The sequence below is a fragment of the Vigna unguiculata genome, chromosome 6 (genome assembly GCF_037176805.1).
Source record: "Vigna unguiculata cultivar grain cowpea cultivar isolate G323 ecotype 2 chromosome 6, ASM3717680v1, whole genome shotgun sequence".
Lineage (NCBI taxonomy): Eukaryota > Viridiplantae > Streptophyta > Magnoliopsida > Fabales > Fabaceae > Vigna > Vigna unguiculata.
Window position 1 is genome coordinate 36,585,204 of NC_140797.1, and position 19,588 is coordinate 36,604,791.

Below are 19,588 nucleotides of genomic sequence, written 5' to 3' on the forward strand. Positions count from 1 at the left end.
TCATTATTAAATTCTCCTTTTGCATCACAAGTAGGTTGTTGCTATATATACACAATTCATACACCACCTCCTTCCCTTGTTCAAACAATTCTCCAACATTCAAAGCTACACATAATTTTAGCCAAAGGCTTGAAAGGTTTAGATACCTTCTTTTTTTTCTGATCAGGATTCAAAGTTGAAACCGTAGATCAGTTTTAGTTTCCTCTAATTTTAATTCAGAGATATATAGAGAGAGAGAGCAACAATGGGAAATAGCTTAAGGTGTTGTTTGGCTTGTGTTCTTCCATGTGGGGCACTGGACTTGATTCGAATAGTGCATTTGAACGGCTATGTGGAAGAGATTACACGTTCGATCACAGCTGGAGAGGTTCTCAAAGCAAACCCTAACCATGTTCTTAGCAAACCTAGCTCTCAGGGAGTTGTTCGCCGGATTTTGATCCTCTCGCCGGAGACCGAGCTCAAAAGGGGCAGCATCTACTTCTTGATCCCGGAATCTTCGCTGCCGGAGAATAAACGACACGCCGGAAAAGGAAGCATTGGCGGCGGTGATGGTGATGTCAAAAAGAAAGCATCAACGAGGAAGAACAACAAGGGTGATGGTGATGATTTTCCGTCACGGTCACTCAAAGCCTCTCACAAAGAGAAAAAATCGTTATGCCGTGATCGCCGGAAAGGTCGCATTGGAATATGGAAACCTCATTTGGAGAGTATATCGGAAGACTAGTCCGGTTTGTGTTATCCGCCGGTGGCCGGAATCCGACATCGCCGGAAAATGCAGAGAAAAAAAAATTGTTCAATTATTAAAATATATAGGAACAGAAACTTTTTTCTCCTTGTTTTATAAATGTATGTGGGAATTTGATTTTGTGGATAAAAAAATTTACCTTGCTTTCAAATTGTTTTGCTGAGTTGAGTTTGATCACATTTTAATTTGTTTTGCTTTTCAACAATAAGGTAAAAGAAGAAGAAAAAGAAGTTACCAAGAGTGAAGATTTCAAGATTGTACCAAACGATTTCCAACCTCAAATTCATGCAAATATCTTTATTTCTTTATATTTATTTATATTTATTTATAAAAGGAAAATGTGTGTTTAACTAAAATTTGTACCCCACAATTGGAAACCCTTGCAAGCTTATCTATTTGTCTTAAGTGGCTTGACGAAATAAAACTCTTAATTCAAGAGTGGTTTCGATCGTTTTCTAAGCAAACTATAATTGTGACATCTAACACTAATTATCTAAAATAGTTCTGAATTGCCAATTTTTCAACGATAAAACGAAGTCTAATTTTTGATAATTAAGAGGAGCATGCACGTTAGCCACATTTATGTGTACTAAAGGAATCTATTATCTATCCACATATTATATAGAAGAGAAACTAAAGAAGAGGGTATTAAGTTGACATTATTGTCATTTCAATTATATATTAATTACCAACATTGTTTGTTGGTCTATAGTGATCGTATTAATATTCCAACTTAATTAAGGCTATGAGCTGTAACTATATTATTTGAACAATCTAAGTATACCAATAATTAGTTTTTTTGGCTCTTGTACAGAAGTCAAGGAAAAACATTAACATAAAAAAAAATATAGCTATTTTTCAGGCAAGGGAGGGAATTTCGGATAACAACTTATTAAATTCTTAACAAAAGTATGTTTCAAAATTAAGGTTAATGATTGCAAGTCCTTCTCTCCTATCTTCTTTAAAGATACATTTTACGGGTTAATTATCCGAGTAATAATGAATGAATTGAATTATTGTTGTTAAACACTAGAAGAAAAAATATTTTAGCGGAGGTTTATTTTTTATATTACACAAGATTAAAACTTCCGCTAAATCATTTTTATATGATGTTACAATACAATTTCTCTATTAAACCATGTTTTGAGAATGTGTTTATCAAATTTCTTTCGAACCCTAAAAAAAACTAATCAATTGTCAGAAATTTGTATCCTTCAGTATCTAAGAGAGGGTTAAATATGCTTTTAGTCCCTTAACTTTCAGTAAATTTTGGAATTAATCTATTTCGAAATTTTGAACCAATTTAGTCATTCATCTTTCAAAATTCGTGGATTTAGTCCTTTTAATCAAATTTTGTTAGGTTTATTTGATGTTTCGTATGTATTTCAGGATTTTATTTGAGTTGTTTATATTATTTGACACATTTTTGTTTTCATGTTAAGTCAAATACTATTATGAAAAGTACTTGAAATGTCAAATAAACTTAACAAAATTTGATTAAAATGACTAAATCCACGAATTTCGAAAGATGAAGGACTAAATTAGTTCAAAGTTCCGAAATAGATTAATTTCAAAATTTACTTAAAGTTAAGGGACAAAAACATATTTAACTCTTTTACGGAGGTTTTAAAACTCTTGTCGAATTCTGTGAGTTTAAAAACTCTGGTTAACAATTTCTTCAAACAATTTATGGGTTAATCTTGCAATGTGAGTGTGAGGGTTTTTAAGTATAAATGAGAAGAAAATTACAAGATTTGGCATGAAATTAAGAAGAAAGAAGAAGAAGGAAACATTATGCATGAGGTGGGGAATGGTGGGTGCTTGAGGAATTAACATGACCACATATGTAAGATATAAGGTATGATTTGAAAAAAAGGAGTAAACGTGGGGAAGCTTATTTTGTTGTGTTGCAAGAGATGTAGTTCTGAAATAGCGACATGTTCACGCTACATATGATAAAGAAACAAAAGCTAACAAGCTGGCATATACATCTTCCTTAACTTAATGTTTTTGGTATTAATTACTGAGTTGTTCACATGGATTCTCCTCTCTTCTCTCCCATGCTAACAATACTATATATACTAAAGGGACAATTCTTTGCACATCCCTTTGTCAGTCCAACTCATGCATATATATATATATATATATATATATATTATACTATTTTCTTTCGACCATCCACCTACTTTGCTTTCACTCCACCATATCATATAGGTAGATCCATCCACATATATGTTTTTCTCAATTCAAACCCAAATTAACTCATTCTTTCTATTGCTAGTTTACCCTTTTACAAATCAAATAGTTTAATTTATAATTTCTCATTTCAATAAAGTTTGTGACTTATTGGAATTTCTCAACATGTACCTTATCCTAAAAAAAGAAAAGTCTCAAATTTTTTCTTTATGATTATTCACTTTGATGTATGAGGTCCATCTAAAGCTAAAATGTTAGGCAATTCGATGTGGTTTGTAACATTTATTAATGATTGCACTTGAATAACTTAGTTATGTTCAATGAAGTCTAAATGTGAAGTTGGAGGACTGTTTCAAAAAATTTACAAAATGATTGAAACTCATTACAAAGCACAAGTTTAGGTATTGTGTAGTGGCAATAGAGGAAAATATATGCTATCGAAACTTTCACATTTTTAAGTATTCAAATGAATTGTTTATCAAAGATCTTGACCAAATACTCCACAATAAGATGGGGTGGTAGAATAAAAGAATTATCATCTACTAAATGTATCTAACATGCACTGATTGAAGTTCATATTGAGCAATATATTGGGAGAAGCTATCACATATGTAGTACACTCTATCAATCGAACACCGTCTAGGTCTCTTGAGTATAAAGCACACAAGAAATGTGAGATACTTTAGCCTTGGCTCATAAGGGATCTAAAGATGTAAGAAAAAGTAAATTAACCATTTTGAGGTATTAATATGAAAATTTTACTATAGAATAAAATGAGTCAATAGAATCAATTTAAGTTATTTTTTAGCTTAACTCTTTTTTTTTATGTTAGATTATACTTCTTTATTAAAATTTTACTTGAAAGTTATATTGTATTTGGATTTATTTTTTTATTTATTTCAAGTTTTGGTTTGAGCCAAAATCATTCTTTTAAGAAAATATCCAAAATTTGCGTTGTAACTAGCTAGATCTAACATAATTTTTTGTAGAGATTAAGGTTCAATATAAATTGATGTCATCCACGTCCACGTCAAAGTGTACCTGATATAAAAAGCCAAAAATATTTGACGTAAAATGATTATTTTGTGATGATGGTAGGGAGATTGCACCTAAATCTTAAACCCTAAGAAAAACTAATTTAAATTACGTGCAATGAAAAAACTAAATTTAGACAAATGATTTTTGAACCTAGTCAAAGTTTGTAGCTTAGACTACTCTTTCAAAGATTTAGGGTATGTACATACACATCTCCTTCAATTGAATTATGTGATAATAAAATTGCATTGCTAATAACTTTATCCAACATCATTGTGTGAAATTCCAATATAATTTTATTAGTCGACTCTAATACGACACAAAAAAGGTTAATTTCTTAACCATACTTAAAAAGCAAAGTTTTTTTAAAATGATTTTAGTTGTTAGTTAGCCAACTCTAAGTTGAAGCTAACTATTTTTTGTTTTCTAAATAAATAAATATGTGATAGTGTCATATTAATGTTGCTTAGTTGATGTTAATTTTATTTATTTTATTATTTATTTAAGTTAAAGTTTATTAAGTCAACACCAATGTAATATATTTTTAATATTTATTTAAGTTAGTACCGACTCAAAGTTATTTTATATTTTATGAATTCATGCACCTTAGTGACGATAAATAGAAATTGTTTTAATTTTTTTTAATCTAAAGTCCCATATTTAAATACAATAAATATCTTCACTCACAAATTCTCTATACAAAAATTCTCACATCCATCTTCATCCACACTCATAAATCTTCTCACATTCAATGGTGGACCTTAAGCATGATAGAGGGGCCCAATTTATTTATTTATTTTTTAACTTTTAGATGTTACATATTAAATTTGTTTAAAATTTGTTAAAATTTTTTAAAGTTTGTTAAAAATTTTAAATCATATACACCATGATGAAAATTAAATTAAGTATATTTTTATTTTTTTATAAAACATGAAAGTTAATATTAATAAATAATAAAATATAATAAAGAATAAAATATTTATTAATATATTTTTTTTCTTGTTTTTTAAGTTTTTCCATTGTACACATTTTTCATTTTAACATTTTTTTTGTTTTTAAAAAAAAAAAACGTTAGACACAAATTCACTATTTTTATTCTCATTTCTCATATGCTTTATTCTATTTTTGAAAAAAAAATGTATCGCTTCGGTGAATCACTTGAGCCCTGATACATTTTCGGTGCCATGGAGCTAGACCAGTGAGCTATTACGCTTTCTTCAAAGGATGGCTGCTTCCAAGCTCACCTCCTGGTTGTCATCCCTCGATCACTTCCTTCTCCACTAAGTGATTGCTTAGGGACCTTAGTGAGCGTACGATCTGGGTTGTTTCCCTTTTGTCTCATTTATTAGTGAAATATTAGTTTAATAGTTAGCATTTTGTTTTTATTTCTTGATTTTTTGTATATTCATTTTTTATGAATGTAGAAGAAAAAATAATATATTTCATGTGTTTTTTCATAACTAGTTTTTAATTATGATTTGATTATTAGAATTTTTTTAGTAATTATTTATCTAAGTTCTCAATTAGATTATGATAAATTATTTTTAAAATTTAAATTAAAAAAAATTATATTAGTGTAAAATAAATGAATAAATTTATATTTTTAAAAAGTAATAAAAAGGAAGTTATAAGTGAAGATAGAAACAAGAAGACTCAACTTCCTTACCTATTTCGAAGCATAGTATTGAAGATTCAATTAGAAAAATGGAAGTGAAGAGTTTGACATTAATTACCCATATCAAATACAACTTAAAAATTATAAATTTTGAATATATTATTTTGGTCCCTTACAACTATTAAGATTTGTCAGTGCTCACATTCATCTTTTTTACTTTCGGTGATCCCCTTCGTCCACACACATCTATTTCAATGACGGTCATCTTCTTCATCCTCACACATCTCCTTCTCTCATAGTCATTTTGATCATCCACACATCTTCACTTACACTCACCTCCTTCGTTCACATTCATCTCCTTTATCAACTACAACATTTTCTTTTTTACTTTTCTGTTTGTATTTTATTTTATTGAAGATGGAGATCTCATATAGGAAACTTTCTTTTTTAAACGATGTCATTAGTGTCGGTCAAACGGACACAAATTGAATTAGTAATAAAATAAGTTTTATTTACCGTGTACTTAACATGTTAATAAAATTTTATTATAAAAATTATTTAATTTAACGCAACTTCACCGACACTAAATTATTTCACTTAGAAATTAATTTAAAAATCAGTGATGATTAACTGTTATAATTTAAGTCACATGCATGTATGACGCAAAAAATTCTAAGTTGTATTTTATATCTATTTATCTATTTTAATCTTTTAACTATTTATTAAATTAGCGATGAAGTAATGTTCTATGCTTTTAGCTTATTTTCCACATCCTAAACTATTCTCAAAGTTTTAAGTTGTATTTGATACCTTTTTATCTAGTTTAAAGCTTGAGCTATCCTATGTTGTGAAAGGAGTTTCTTAAGTTTTCAAACACATGATGAGTTCCTAGTAAAATGCAAGCAAACCATTATCGCAAAGACTTAAAAATGTTGAGAATATGTTTAATCTATATATGACAAATACCTTGTAAAGTTTGTTTTTTGTTCCTTTTTTTCAAAACCACCTTGGTTGTTCTTGTATGACCAAAAATGAACATGTAAAATCTGATGTGGCTAAGAGGTTTCCAAGTGGACCAAGCTCAGGAAGTTCACACCACTCTGTCAAGCCTAGTGTACATGGAGAGTCTTTCACATGATGCTTACCAACTATGATCAAACTAAAGAGTTTCTCTATTCTTAGAATAGCTTTTGTTGTATCTGCTCCATCTTCCACAACCTCTTCCTTGAACGTTACTTTGCCTTCAAGGCAACTACTATAACGTATTTGTTCCCTCAAGTCAATGTAAGGGTTCTTCGTTTTCCTTGATTTGCTTTGCGTGTTAACCCTAACCCAAAACACTGTGAGTCTCATATTTGGATGTTGAGCCATACGTAAACTAAAAGACAATGCCTCTTGGTCATCACCTCCACCCAAGTAGATCATTGCAATTTCACAGATTAACTTCTCATATAACCCTAATGCTTTCTCACTGATCTGACTCCGATCTGCGAAGATCCCAACAGAGCAAGGAGCTTTCTTTAGAACATGTTGGTTCAGTGTCTTGATTGAAGCATTCGAGTACTCGATGTTTCCTTCAGTGAACCATTTATGAAATGGCATAATCACAATGTTGGACATGAACTCCATTGCAAGGTTGCATATATCGTAGGGCATGCTTACAAATGGGGTTTTTGCTGTGAAGAAATGCAACTCTACATAACCCTCGTTGTGCTTGTGAAATTGATCGAACACGTTGTGTATGCCTTCAGATGACTTGTTAGGACTCTTATCTTTTGTGAGTGTGGGAAGAACACTGCCTGAAAGCTCCACAAGGTGAAGGACAAAGACTGAGACTGGTGTATCCTCTGTGGGGTTAGAGGCTTGCAAAATGTTAATCATTGGATATACGTTTTCTTCATAATGGACACATGCAAGTATTTTCAGAGCTGGTTCCGGCTGAGAATTCCTAACTGTCTTTTTAACATATCCTCTGCACTTTCTTGAAGGATCATACATGAGATAAACACATAAACTTGCACAACCAGTTACCACCACCATGGTAAATATAGCTAGGGTGAAAGGTTGCTCTCCTATTGCCTGTTCATACACATCAAATACAACAAAATTAACACACTACGTATAATCACATGTGTTTTATCATAAATACCTACTTTCTATGTAGTGACGGATCTAAAGCCGCAGGTCAATGAGGACAAATCAAGTGGTGTGCTTATATACTTTCAACTACAAACAAGTTTATCATAAAGTAACGGTCGACGAATTCAAATATATAAGATTGGGAAGACAAAATAAAAGATTTTCAGATACTTGGTAATTATTTTAATAAAACTAGGAGGTGCATCTGCACACCCTCTGTATTATTAAAACTAGGATTAAAATGTTTTTGCTCCTTTAACTTTCGTGAAAATTGGAATTAGTCCTTCGAAACTTTGGTCAAATTTAATCCATCCGAGAAACGCGTTTAAAACTTCAAATCAACTTAACAAAATTTGATTAATTAAAAACATTGAAATGAAGACTAAATTGGTTTAAAGTTTCGAAGAAAGAATAATTTCAATTTTCACTGAAATTAAAGTAAACGGATCAAAATCACATCTAACCTTTAAAATTGTAATCCTAACGAAAAACACCAAAAAAGCATTGGCATGGAAAAATGGCGACATACCTTAACATTCAATAATAAGTTGAGGAAGCAGAGATCCATGAGGCCTTTACAGCACATGATGAGAGACAATGCAAGAGAATCCCCAAATTCAATCTGAAAAAGAAGTGAGGAGACGATGGTGCCCATAAACTTGCCTAGATAGAGTGAAAGTAAGATAAGCTCAATGGTGAGTGACTTGAAATCTCCCAATGAACGAGGACTAGTTTTAAGGCCAACAATGGTGCAATAAGATGGAACAATCAGAGTAGAACCAACAGTGTCAAGCCTTTCTGTGAGAACAGAACCTAAAGGAGGACCATCCGGTAAGACCAACCCAAAACAGAAGGCAATAAAAAAAGGAGGTTGTCCTGAAACACTTGCAGTGAATCCAACAATCAAAAGTATACAAATGATCCAAATAAAGTGACTTTCTGTCATTGGTTTTCCTCGTGGATTACGATTTGAGATCCATATAACCAATGGCCTCAGAAGGAAGAACAAAATGGCGAAATAAGAAACCGACACTATCATTTCTGTAATAGGTTTATATGTTTCTTGTCGAATCGCTATGGTGCCATTGATGAGCACAAAATATAATACCCACATGCATGAATCACTAACCAGAGAAGTGGACACAGCTATGCGTCCAACCTCTGAATTAATGATATTCATCTCAGTTAGAAAGGCACTAACAACAGGAAATGTACTCACAGAAGATGTCAACAGTAAAACGCGAACACTAGGGTCTCTATTTTCTTCTGGGTATAGTGATCCAATAATATTCAAAACCACACCACTAAATGCTAAAGAAGATACGTGACCAACTACACCAATCACTATTGCTTGCTTTTCAATCTTCAAGATTTGCCTGGGATCAATTTGCACCCCCATCTTGAAGAAATGGATCACCATGCCAAATTCAGCGAATGTTGACAGCGTCATGGTGCTTTCTATTGGAAATAGCGTATCGTAACATTTTTTGTGTCGACCTAGAAATATAGGACCCAGAATGATTCCAGCCTGACCAGACACCAGTGAAAAGATATTATAGTATGAACAAGTTGGTTTCAAAACATGTTTGAATGTTCTTACACTTTAGTCTCTCTAAATGCATATGAAAACATCGATTAGCAAATAGTTATAATTAACTCAGATGAAAGCTTACCACAATTTGTGAAATAATAAGTGTTTGATGAAAAGGCCTCAATAAGAAATAAGTGCTTCTACCAACAATGTACATGATAATAATTTGAAGAAGTAAGATAGATGTGGCATGATGAAGGGGATTATCTCCTAACCAAAAACCTCTAACAAAGGATTTCATAGCATGATGACATACTAAATAATCATTTCCAATCATTCCAGAAGAACTCAATCGATGTGAAGTTTCGTTCTCCATATGAACAGAATTTAAGAAAAGGAATTCTATACAACATATACAAAGTTTTTGAAGAAGGAAATAAACTTGAAAGAAAGTGCGAAAGAGAAGATGGAAAGAGATACTGAAATGATAGTTTAGTAATGGATGGATGAGGAAGTTAAAAGGTTAATGGTTGAAAACTGTTATCTGACATGAATGGTTTGACAAGAATAGTAATTTAAAAGTAAAATTTCTTAATTATTGGTACGAGATGAGGTACCATTTTAGATATGTCCCTACAATTTAGGACTTATGATCCTGTAGTCAAAATGGAGAAGATAAATGACCCATCAATATGTAGCTATAGCTTCATGTTCAAGACATTTATATGTATGTATGTATCATATTTGTAACAATATAAAAATAAATAAAAAATCACGCAATGCATGTTATTGATTTTTTAACTTCATTTTTTTAATATTTCATATTACATGCCAAAATTTAAAATGTTAAAAAATATGTTTTTTTAATATTATTCCTAAAATACTAAACACAAAGAGAGATGCCCTTTTACATAATTTTTATAGGTTTAAAAGTTTTTTATTTATTATTATAATTCCTTTTTCTATTTTCATTTAATTATTTTTTTTATTAAATTTTTTTTTACCATTATGTGTCAATTATGGTAATATCATTACCACCGGTAAGATAAAAGAAATTACATTAACTCTTTTTTTAAAAAGAATTAAACCAAATTGAGAACATTTAAAAGACCAAATAAAAAAACTTTAAAATAATTATTGTAATACAAAAAAAAAATCTAATTTAAATAAGTAGTAAATTATACAGTCTTGTCAAATTTAAAATAAAACTATCCATTTTTTACGAACTTGTGTAATTTTTTCTTAGAATTTTCATTAATTTCATTTTAACTAGATTTGATTTAGATTTTTGTAATCCAATTTAAATTAGATTAACTTATAATATTTTTGGGGGCACCGGTGTTGTAATTATCCAGGATAGGTTTATTCACATGATATTACACGGTCAAAAAACCAACATATAAAGATTTTACAAAGAGGATTTCATTTTTGTGTCTATTTTTCATTTTTCAATTTTACCCTTAATTATTACTTTAAAGATTAATTATTTTATAATTATTTTATCTTTAACCATTTTTTTAAAATTTTATTTTGACCGTTATTCTAAAAACCTTCTTTAACAGTTATTTTATTTACACCAGTGCAGAAAGGACTTTCTGCCCCGGTTATTTTCCACATTTTACCTCGGGTCTGGAACCGAGGCATATTGGGGCGAGGTCAAAAGGTACATCTTTTGGCCTCGGTTATCACCCGAAACCATAGACCCAGTTTTTTGCCCCGGTCTTGGTAAGAACCGAGGCATATTCCTTTAGTCGTCAGGCCCGTGCTGGAGCTCGCAGAGCTTCTTGCTCTTCACCATCTCCATGTCAATCTCTTGCTCTTCTTGCTCACTCGTTACGGTGACATTCAATCTCTCTCAGCCTCCTACCCCACGCTCCATTTCAACACCATTGTTGATTGCTACAGCCATGGCAACCACCCTGGATCCGGAGACACTAGCACTATGCACAAACAAACCACCCAAAATCCTCAAAAGAACAAGCAACCACTACGGCATGAGAGAGAAAAAGGAAAAATGGGTTCCCAGAAACAGATTGCAAAACCACAAGCACCATTGTTGTTTGGGTACTTCTGAAGTAGACAAAGATAATAACTTTACGACTTTTCCTGATCTGGGCTGGTTTTGAAAATGAAAAACCATTTTCAGACTTCAGAGGGCGTGCATTTATTGAAGAGGCGATGTTGAGAGAAGTGAGAGAAAAAAAAAAGTTGTGGCTTCTGGTGGGACTTGAACAGCGGCGTTGGCGCGGGGAGGAAGAAGGGTTCGTGAATTTTGAACCCTAAATAAACCCTACGGCTTCGGTTGTTAGAGGAACCGAAGCCATTGACCCCCTTTTGGCACCGGGTTTTCTTGGACCGAGGCCTATACTCTGACTTCCAGCCACTTTTTGGCTTCGGGTCCTACTGGACCGAGGCCTATACCCCTCTTTGGCACCGGTTTTGAGCGAACCGGGGCCTATACCCTCTTTGGCTTCGGGTATTTGGAGAACCGAGGCCTAAAACTTGGCTCTAATTGCAAAAATGCCACCGCGCCATTATATGCTTCGGTTCCTGGCCAACCGAGGCATATAAGACGAGGTAAAATGGACATTCTGCACTAGTGTTAACAACTATTTTAAAATTTATTATATGTTTTAAAAATAAATATTATTGATCTTATAAAAATTAAAAAATGCGGATACACAGGCGCGACAGTGCATGTGTGTTCACTAGTTATCAATAAGGTCAATTTAGAATATATAAATAGATACAAATCTCACCTTCCAAGTCTGGTTGTAGAGTTGAGTTAGGCTTTAAGTTATTTTCTTAACATGGTATTAGAACTATGAGTTTGAGTCTATTTTAACAAAATTTTGTTATTGTTCTGCCTATTGTGCCTAGGGATGTCAACAAGGCAGGTAGGATTAGTATAGCTTCTCCATACCTTATTCGTTCGATAAATATCTGCCTCTTACCCATACCCATATTCGTGTGAGTATCCGCATAATTTTTTAATATCCACATATATTCACGGGTACCCACAGGTATTTACAAAGAAATAAAAATAAATATTTAACAATATATTTTAATCGTAAATTCAAATAAAATACAATACATAACATTCATAAATTCCAAATAAAGTTCAAATAATCCATTTAAATAGCGTTTAATGACGGTTTACAAAAAAAATGATTTTTTTAAAACTAATTGATAAAATAATAATCCATTCAAAATCATTGTTAATATTTTAGTCATGCTTTTTTATTTTTTGTTAATTTAAATTAGAATATAACGGGTACGTGGATTCACGGATACGAATACTATGATATTCGTACCCGTTCCATAACATGCAGTATAAAAAATACCCGTACCTGTTATCCGCAGTATCCATTTACAATATCTATGTCCTACCCATTGCGGGTTTTATTCGCGATACCCGCAAATACAAAACATTTATTATTTATTGAACTTATTCTTAGACCTATTATCAAAACATTTTAGTACCATCCATTGATTTCTTATCTCAAAATATATATTCCACCTATTATTTAACATCTGCATACAATGGTTTGCAGGATAGGGTTTGTCTCGTATTTAGTCCAATGATTACTATGTAGATGCACTCTTAAAATAAAATCTTTGACGGTCATCTTTTTAATATAATTTTTTTTTTATTTAAATTGGTACACTTCAAGTATTCCATTTATATATTGTTCCTTCTTGTTTATAAATGAAAAGTGTGAAAGGTTTTTCAATATTGTACCCTAATAAGAAATATAATAGGTACAAATTTTAAGGTATTAAAGTTAGACTTACTGTGTTGTATTGATTTATTCAATGAATGAACTTCTAAATCAAATAGTTTTATAATACAAATTAAAAAACAAATACATATCAAACAATGATGACCATGAGTCAAGTCATTTAAGAATGAAGAAAAACACTACAAAGGGAAAATACAAAAGGAAGGGTAAAATCAAAATTGGAAGTATACAAATTTATATCCAAGGTACATGAGGTATATGCATAATTGTTTCTGTCAAATCCTAAATTTTGCTATACTTATACTTTTCTTACAGAGTCCTCTGGATTACGTGATCCCCAATATCTGGTTTGTTGTTGCACCACTAAAATAGATGTTTGGGATCCAATATTTAAAGAGATAAGAATCTCTCCAATAACTCCCAATTCCCCATTTTTCCATTTGTTAAGTTCTGACATTACTTTTGAATCACCATGCTTCCTCCCAACCATGATAAGGTCATAACAACTCTCCATGTATTCAACAACTGAAAGTAAATCTCTTCCAGTTATTATCATCTCATCTTTGAGAGAAACTCTCTCATTTCGGAAGGCCTTAAGCCTAAATTCACTTAAGATTTCTGAGTCAAGCATTTTGCTAGTTTCTGTTCCTCCAACAATATCAGTTGAAGATGAAAAACGAAAGAGTGTAATGTGGACATAAGGTTGATCCAACATACGCCTTGCATATGCAAGTGTTTCTCGATCATCTGCACCCCCAAAGAAAAACACAGCCACTTGATATGTTGATTCCTTTGTGTGGCCACACCAAAACATCTTCTGATTGCCACGATCAATAAGGACACCAACTGAGCAAGGAGCCTTCTCTAAAACATTCTTGTTCAGTTGCTGAAAAGGAAAAAACGACTCAGTTGTCCTTCCAAATATCCATCGCTTATGAAAGGGTAATATGATAAAAGTTGTTCTCTTTTCAAGTGCCAAGTAGCACACATCATTATGCATTGTAGCATAGGGAGAAATGCCTTTATAGCTATGTATTGAGATCTTGCCCTTGTATGCATCTTCAAACTTGTCGAATGAGTTAAAAATCTGTTCAGTTAGAGTAGAATGTGCCCCCAACTTACAAGGCACATGTGCAACAAGAACAGAGGAAGATCGCCCCTCAAGCTTAATATGTTGGAGCAAAACTAAATCAATAGGGCTTTCTTTAGTGGGATTGGAAGCAGAAAGGAGGTTTAAAATAGCCAAAACATTTTCTTGTTTATGAATGCAGGCTAGTAGGCGCAACGGTTCATCACTGTTGTGATGCACAAGTGTCCTCCTTTTGTAAGCAAGAAATCTCCTTGAAGGATCATATAGATTTTTTACAATAGGGGACGCAATCCCGCTTACAAGAAGCAAATTTAGAACCATAACTGTAAAGCATTCATCATTCATCATCTGCCAAAAACATGGAACAGTAACTTTTAGTCAAGCTCACAAAACAAAAAGCTTTTTAAATTGTAATGTGCATTTGAACTAAGATTTTAACTTACATCTTTCAATTTCAAAGTAATCAACAAGGCCATTTCAATCGTGCCTTTGATGTTCATTATAAAACCAAGAGCAAAGGCATCACGAATTGGCATCCTAAGGTAAAGGAGAGGCAACAGAGCCCCTAAAACTTTGCCACAAAAAATAGTGCAAATGATTAATTGAATTCCAAGTATGTTCTTCATGGTCTGTATGGCATAGACATTTGTCCTTAATCCAACTACGATAAAAAGCATAGGTATGCACACTACAGAAACAAAGCAATCAAGCTTGTCTACCAGTGCTGCTCCTAAGGGCGGACCATCAGGTATAGCTAGCCCTATAAAGAAAGACACGACAAGTGCATTTATGCCAATGATTTCACCTAGGAGTCCACCAACCATTACTGTTACAAGAACTCCACAAATGTAAATTTCTTCCACAGGTTTTCCTTCTGGTGATTGTTGAATTGCCCATAACGCAGCAGGGTGAACTACAAATATGACGAACGAAAAAAGTACAAGGGAGGACAAGAGAGATCCAAAAGATACTACTATTGACTTTGTAAAAGATAACTTTATAAAAAATGTTATTGTCATGTTTACAATGAAGCAAACCTCAGCCACTATTGAAGAAGAAGCGGCCAACCTCCCAATCTCTGAATTGAGGATTTCAAATTCAGAAAGAAAGCGAGTAATTACCGGAAAGGCTGCAATACATTGAATTTCTATCACAATATAGAGTATATTATAAGTATCACTATCAAATGATACCGAATGGGTGAGGATATAGTAAACCACTTTGCCAAGAATGTAAGGAACAAAATAGGTTGTAATTCCTATGACACAATTCCTTCTACCTAATCTAAAAGTTATGGTTGGATCTATCTTTACCCCACATAAGAAGATGAATAACATAAATCCAAAAAAAGTCATTGTATCAAGCACACTTCTCTCTTTTAATGGGAAAACCCTCTCGTTAAATGTTGCACTGTGTCCAAGAACAGAAGGACCTAAAGTCATACCACCCTGCTTAACAAAATAACATTGAAAAACTGAATTAGACACGCATCTACTTTCTTGCTTTCAAGAAAGTATAATCAAGTAAAAATAAATAAATTCTTCAACATCGTATTTAGACATTTTAGAAATGAGAATAAGCAATAATTTCTAATATTTCCACAAAGATAAAATTAGCAACAGGTTTTATAAAATACATGTTTCAAAAAAGAAATGTAAAATTCTTCAGTTTGAATATTGAATTATGTTTACATTTTGACCACGACTACAATAAGAAAGTAAGATATAAATTTTAATAAGAACAACTTTTTCAAATGTTAACAAATAAAATAAGAAATCTAGTTAGAAGATTTGCTCCCCACAATCCATAATTTGCATACGTCGGTCTCTCATCACAAGGTACACCATTGATCAAATGCAAACACATCAATCAATCGATTCAAAGGTTGTGACTATGGAGAACTAAGTTATTGTATAATCAATTGGTTTAGAAAAAGCATTTGTTTTCATAAAAAATGATTTTGTCCATGAAATTGGCAACGTCGAACACAATATCTCTTTAACAACTTTGTATAATAAGTTTTCATTTTTTTCTCAAACAAATTTAAATGCAACTATTTACACGAATCAGAAGATGGCAATAGAAGATGAAGGAATAATCCGTCAGAAAATGCAACATGAAATGAGATAGGAGCATCAGGAATTAAAGCTTACAAGAATTTGAGAAACAAAAGTCGGTTGACCAACAGGCTTGAGAATAATGTAAAAGACATGGGTGAAGATGAACATGAGAAAAAGTTGGCACAAGAAAATGGGGAGAGAATACGCAAGTGGGTCATCTCCAAACCAGATTCCCTTGGAGTTGATTTGATTAACTGCGCTATGGCATATGAAAGGCTGTCCAGGCGATTTGGTTGCAACATGTAAGGTACTGTGAATGAGGTTTTCGTGACCTACCTCCATGGATGGAGCTTCATGAGAGTGGTTAAGAGACTTTGAAGGGAGGAAACAGTGAAAAGCATAGGAATGTTATGAGACAACCCATTGGGAGAGAATTGTGATCATGAATGGATGAGATAAACAGAGACAATCGAAGTAAAACCTAATTAATGCTTCCCTTTTATAACTTGTTTTTTCTTCACCAAAAATAAAGGTCATAATATTTTCACAAACAAAAAACACCCCTGTAAAAATAATAATAGTGTTTTAATTATATTTCTTTTCATTTTTAATTTAAAATTTTAATATATGTTATTATACTATTAAAATGAGTTATAAGTGAGTGTATTTTTTTAGATATTTTTACCAAATATTTTGCCGTTTAATGCAATTACTAATATATTTGTTTATATGTTTAAATTTTCATAAATTATATTTAGGTAATATATAGCAAACAAAAGTTGAATATTTGTAACTTGATGAATCGTTATTGAAGTTACTAGCGTACACACAAGCGCTATCGCGTCTGTGTGTATGCATTTTTTAAATATGCATGATATTATATTAATAGGTGATAATATTGTAATATTATTAAGTTAATATATAAATTAAAATTATATTTATTAAAAATAAAGTGAAATATATCATAACAGATAAAAGAATAACCATTTATAAATAAAGAAGAAGAGAAGAAGTAAAGACATCCGATTTTATAAAAAACTTATAAAAATAACGGTCAATTTTTAAAAATTTAATAAATTATTATATTTAAAAGATAAAATTGATATTTTGAAATGTGGACATAAAAAAAGAAATCCATTTATATATTTCATTTATATATTGTTATAGATTAGTAACCGATACCAAACCATATATTTAAGACCAATGACAATATATATTCTTTACAGAAAGAATATTTTGTTAATCGAAGAAAAAATTTCAAAATGACTCATTCAAATAGTGAGAATAAGATAACGAGAGATAAACTGTTAATCTTAGAATGTAATTTTAAAAACAATGCATCCAAACAAGTAAATGGCATAATATCATTGGATAATAAACCTTGATTCAAAAAGTATTTTGAAAACATTTATTGTAATACTATTGTTATACTTTATATAATTATTTTTATTTGTACCTCTTTCGTATTTTTGTATCTTAGAATACTATTTTGTATTTTTTTTATAGATTTCCTATTTTGAAATTTTATACAAACATTCATTTTGTTATAAAAACATTACATTATCATCTTTTTTATATATACCCATACATTTTAAAAATATTACATTAAGGATATTAATGTAATAGCTTGAAAAAGTACAAGGAATATCATTTTAGTTTATTCATTTTATTTTGAAGCATAATTAATTTTCTGAACTTGATAAAAAATAAAAGGAGTGTAAATTTTATTAGGTCATTTTTTTATGTCTACTCTAATGTGACAAAATTAAAAGCACTTGGAAGAAAGGAATTATATAAAGCTTGGTTTTCAATTATCAATAAAAAGTTAAATTATCTTATTGATAAAGTAAAGCCATTTTTGGCACATTAGATAAACTAGGGTAAACACAGGCGCTATCAAGCCTGTGTGTACGCATTTTTTTAATTATATTTATAATTGATGATATTGTAATGTTATAATGAACAAAATTAAAGTATATTTAAAAAATTAAAGTGATATGTATGGAGAAAATATGAAAAAAAAATAACTATTGATGAGTAGTAGGAGAAAAAAGAAGAAGAAGACAAGTAAATAGTTTTATAAAAACTTGTAAAATTAATCGTTAATTTTTAAAAATTTAATAAATAATTAAATTGTAAAGGGTAAAGTTAAAATTATGAAATGTGAACACAAAAGAGGAAATCCCCTTTGTATATAGTTATAGATAACATAAAGTAAATTTATATTAGAAATCCGAACTTGTGCTGAAAAATACCAATATAAGTTTCACTGAATCATCAATTTCTTAATTTGGATGATGACCCTTTGAAAGCTAAAATTAACTGTTCTTTTTCAACCAAAAGTGTAAGAGACTTGTGTTGAATACTTGATTATACCAATCTATTTTAAAATAAATTTTGATATTTTCATCTCCATTAGAAATAGCAGTTTCAATCTTACAGCGAAAACAAAAAATTTAATATATTTGGATTTTGAAATTGAACTAGAGCCACTTGAGATAAAAAATCATAATTTTGTTCTATCTTATTCTACATATACATTAAATGTTTCCAGCTTAACTTCTATTCACCACTTCAGATGAACACTTAAGAATTTCTATATTGAATTAGAATTTTATAGAATTAGAATGTTAACCTCATATTTTACCTAAAAAATAGTAGAAGTAGAGGGAGTTCTACCCTACCAAATAAAGCATCAGTGAAATCAGTAATATTCTTACTGATTTGTTAACATTCTGCAATTATACATTCAGATGTATATGGATGGAGTCTCATTAACAGTGGATGATGATACTGACCCTGAATTTAAATTGGAAGCTGTAACTTCAAAAATGTACAACAAATACAATACATAGCAACATGAGTTAATGTTGCCAGAAAAGAAAGTCTACTTCTCTAAAATGTGCATACTTAACATTGTTCTGTTGATTAACTTGTGCATTAGTTGGTTCTAATTTATGAATATTTCTTTTCTTATTTTAATCTCAAAGTGAAAAGGTTGATAAGCATGCCCTGTATCTTATACTAAGAATCATATTCAAATGGAGGATGGACATGACACTAAAAAAATCTTTTATGAACATTTCATTTCCTGCTCAATAATGTCCGAGTGCAAGGTAGGTTTCCTAATGCAGACCCACTTGCAAACGACCATAACGAGGTTTAATTTAGGAGATTTATGCAGACAAGAATTATGCTTCCATTACTAGTAGCTGCCTACATGCATGATGATGAAACATTGTCAAAACACTATTATTTAAATACAATAATCCGGCTCCTGCAGTTATCTTTCTTTTCAAACAAACTTCAAAAACTTGTATACTCGTAACATTGATATCATTAACCTGTCAGTGTCACTCAAGCTGCAACTGAGCAAAAACATTACCTCACAAGAAGCTTCTTAATGACAGAAGAATGTGCAAAATCTTTCATTA

General features: G+C 31.2%; 3 protein-coding genes across 3 annotated transcripts; 1 reads left to right on the plus strand and 2 right to left on the minus strand.

The window, feature by feature from the left end:
* LOC114187397 (uncharacterized) lies at window positions 1-896 on the plus strand. The gene has a single exon (XM_028075646.2). The coding sequence runs from the start codon at window positions 245-247 to the stop codon at window positions 722-724; it is 480 nt and encodes a 159-aa protein (XP_027931447.1). The 5' UTR covers window positions 1-244; the 3' UTR covers window positions 725-896.
* A 5,667-nt stretch (window positions 897-6,563) lies between these two features.
* Window positions 6,564-9,721, minus strand: LOC114188517 (cation/H(+) antiporter 14-like). Its single transcript, XM_028077090.2, has 3 exons — window positions 9,404-9,721; window positions 8,260-9,258; window positions 6,564-7,670 (listed from the first exon to the last, which is right to left on the minus strand). Exons 1-3 carry the CDS (start codon window positions 9,635-9,637, stop codon window positions 6,588-6,590), a joined length of 2,316 nt encoding a protein of 771 aa, XP_027932891.2. The 5' UTR covers window positions 9,638-9,721; the 3' UTR covers window positions 6,564-6,587.
* A 3,442-nt stretch (window positions 9,722-13,163) lies between these two features.
* On the minus strand, window positions 13,164-16,614 carry LOC114187013 (cation/H(+) antiporter 15-like). The gene is made up of 3 exons (XM_028075114.2): window positions 16,248-16,614; window positions 14,538-15,542; window positions 13,164-14,442 (listed from the first exon to the last, which is right to left on the minus strand). The coding sequence occupies exons 1-3, from the start codon at window positions 16,494-16,496 to the stop codon at window positions 13,303-13,305; spliced, it is 2,394 nt and encodes a 797-aa protein (XP_027930915.1). The 5' UTR covers window positions 16,497-16,614; the 3' UTR covers window positions 13,164-13,302.
* Window positions 16,615-19,588: the final 2,974 nt, after the last annotated feature.

Bases quoted from the DNA above. Each gene is read 5' to 3' on its own strand.
- LOC114187397 (XM_028075646.2), top strand. From the start codon at position 245: ATGGGAAATAGCTTAAGGTGTTGTTTGGCTTGTGTTCTTCCATGTGGG.
- LOC114188517 (XM_028077090.2), bottom strand. From the start codon at position 9,637: ATGGAGAACGAAACTTCACATCGATTGAGTTCTTCTGGAATGATTGGA. The intron at 9,259-9,403 runs GTAAGCTTTCAT...GTGTCTGGTCAG, and splicing joins TTATTATTTCACAAATTGTG to GCTGGAATCATTCTGGGTCC. The intron at 7,671-8,259 runs GTATGTCGCCAT...GTGTATGAACAG, and splicing joins ACTTATTATTGAATGTTAAG to GCAATAGGAGAGCAACCTTT.
- LOC114187013 (XM_028075114.2), bottom strand. From the start codon at position 16,496: ATGGAGGTAGGTCACGAAAACCTCATTCACAGTACCTTACATGTTGCA. The intron at 15,543-16,247 runs GTAAGCTTTAAT...TTTGTTAAGCAG, and splicing joins CTTTTGTTTCTCAAATTCTT to GGTGGTATGACTTTAGGTCC. The intron at 14,443-14,537 runs GTAAGTTAAAAT...TGTTTTTGGCAG, and splicing joins TTACTTTGAAATTGAAAGAT to ATGATGAATGATGAATGCTT.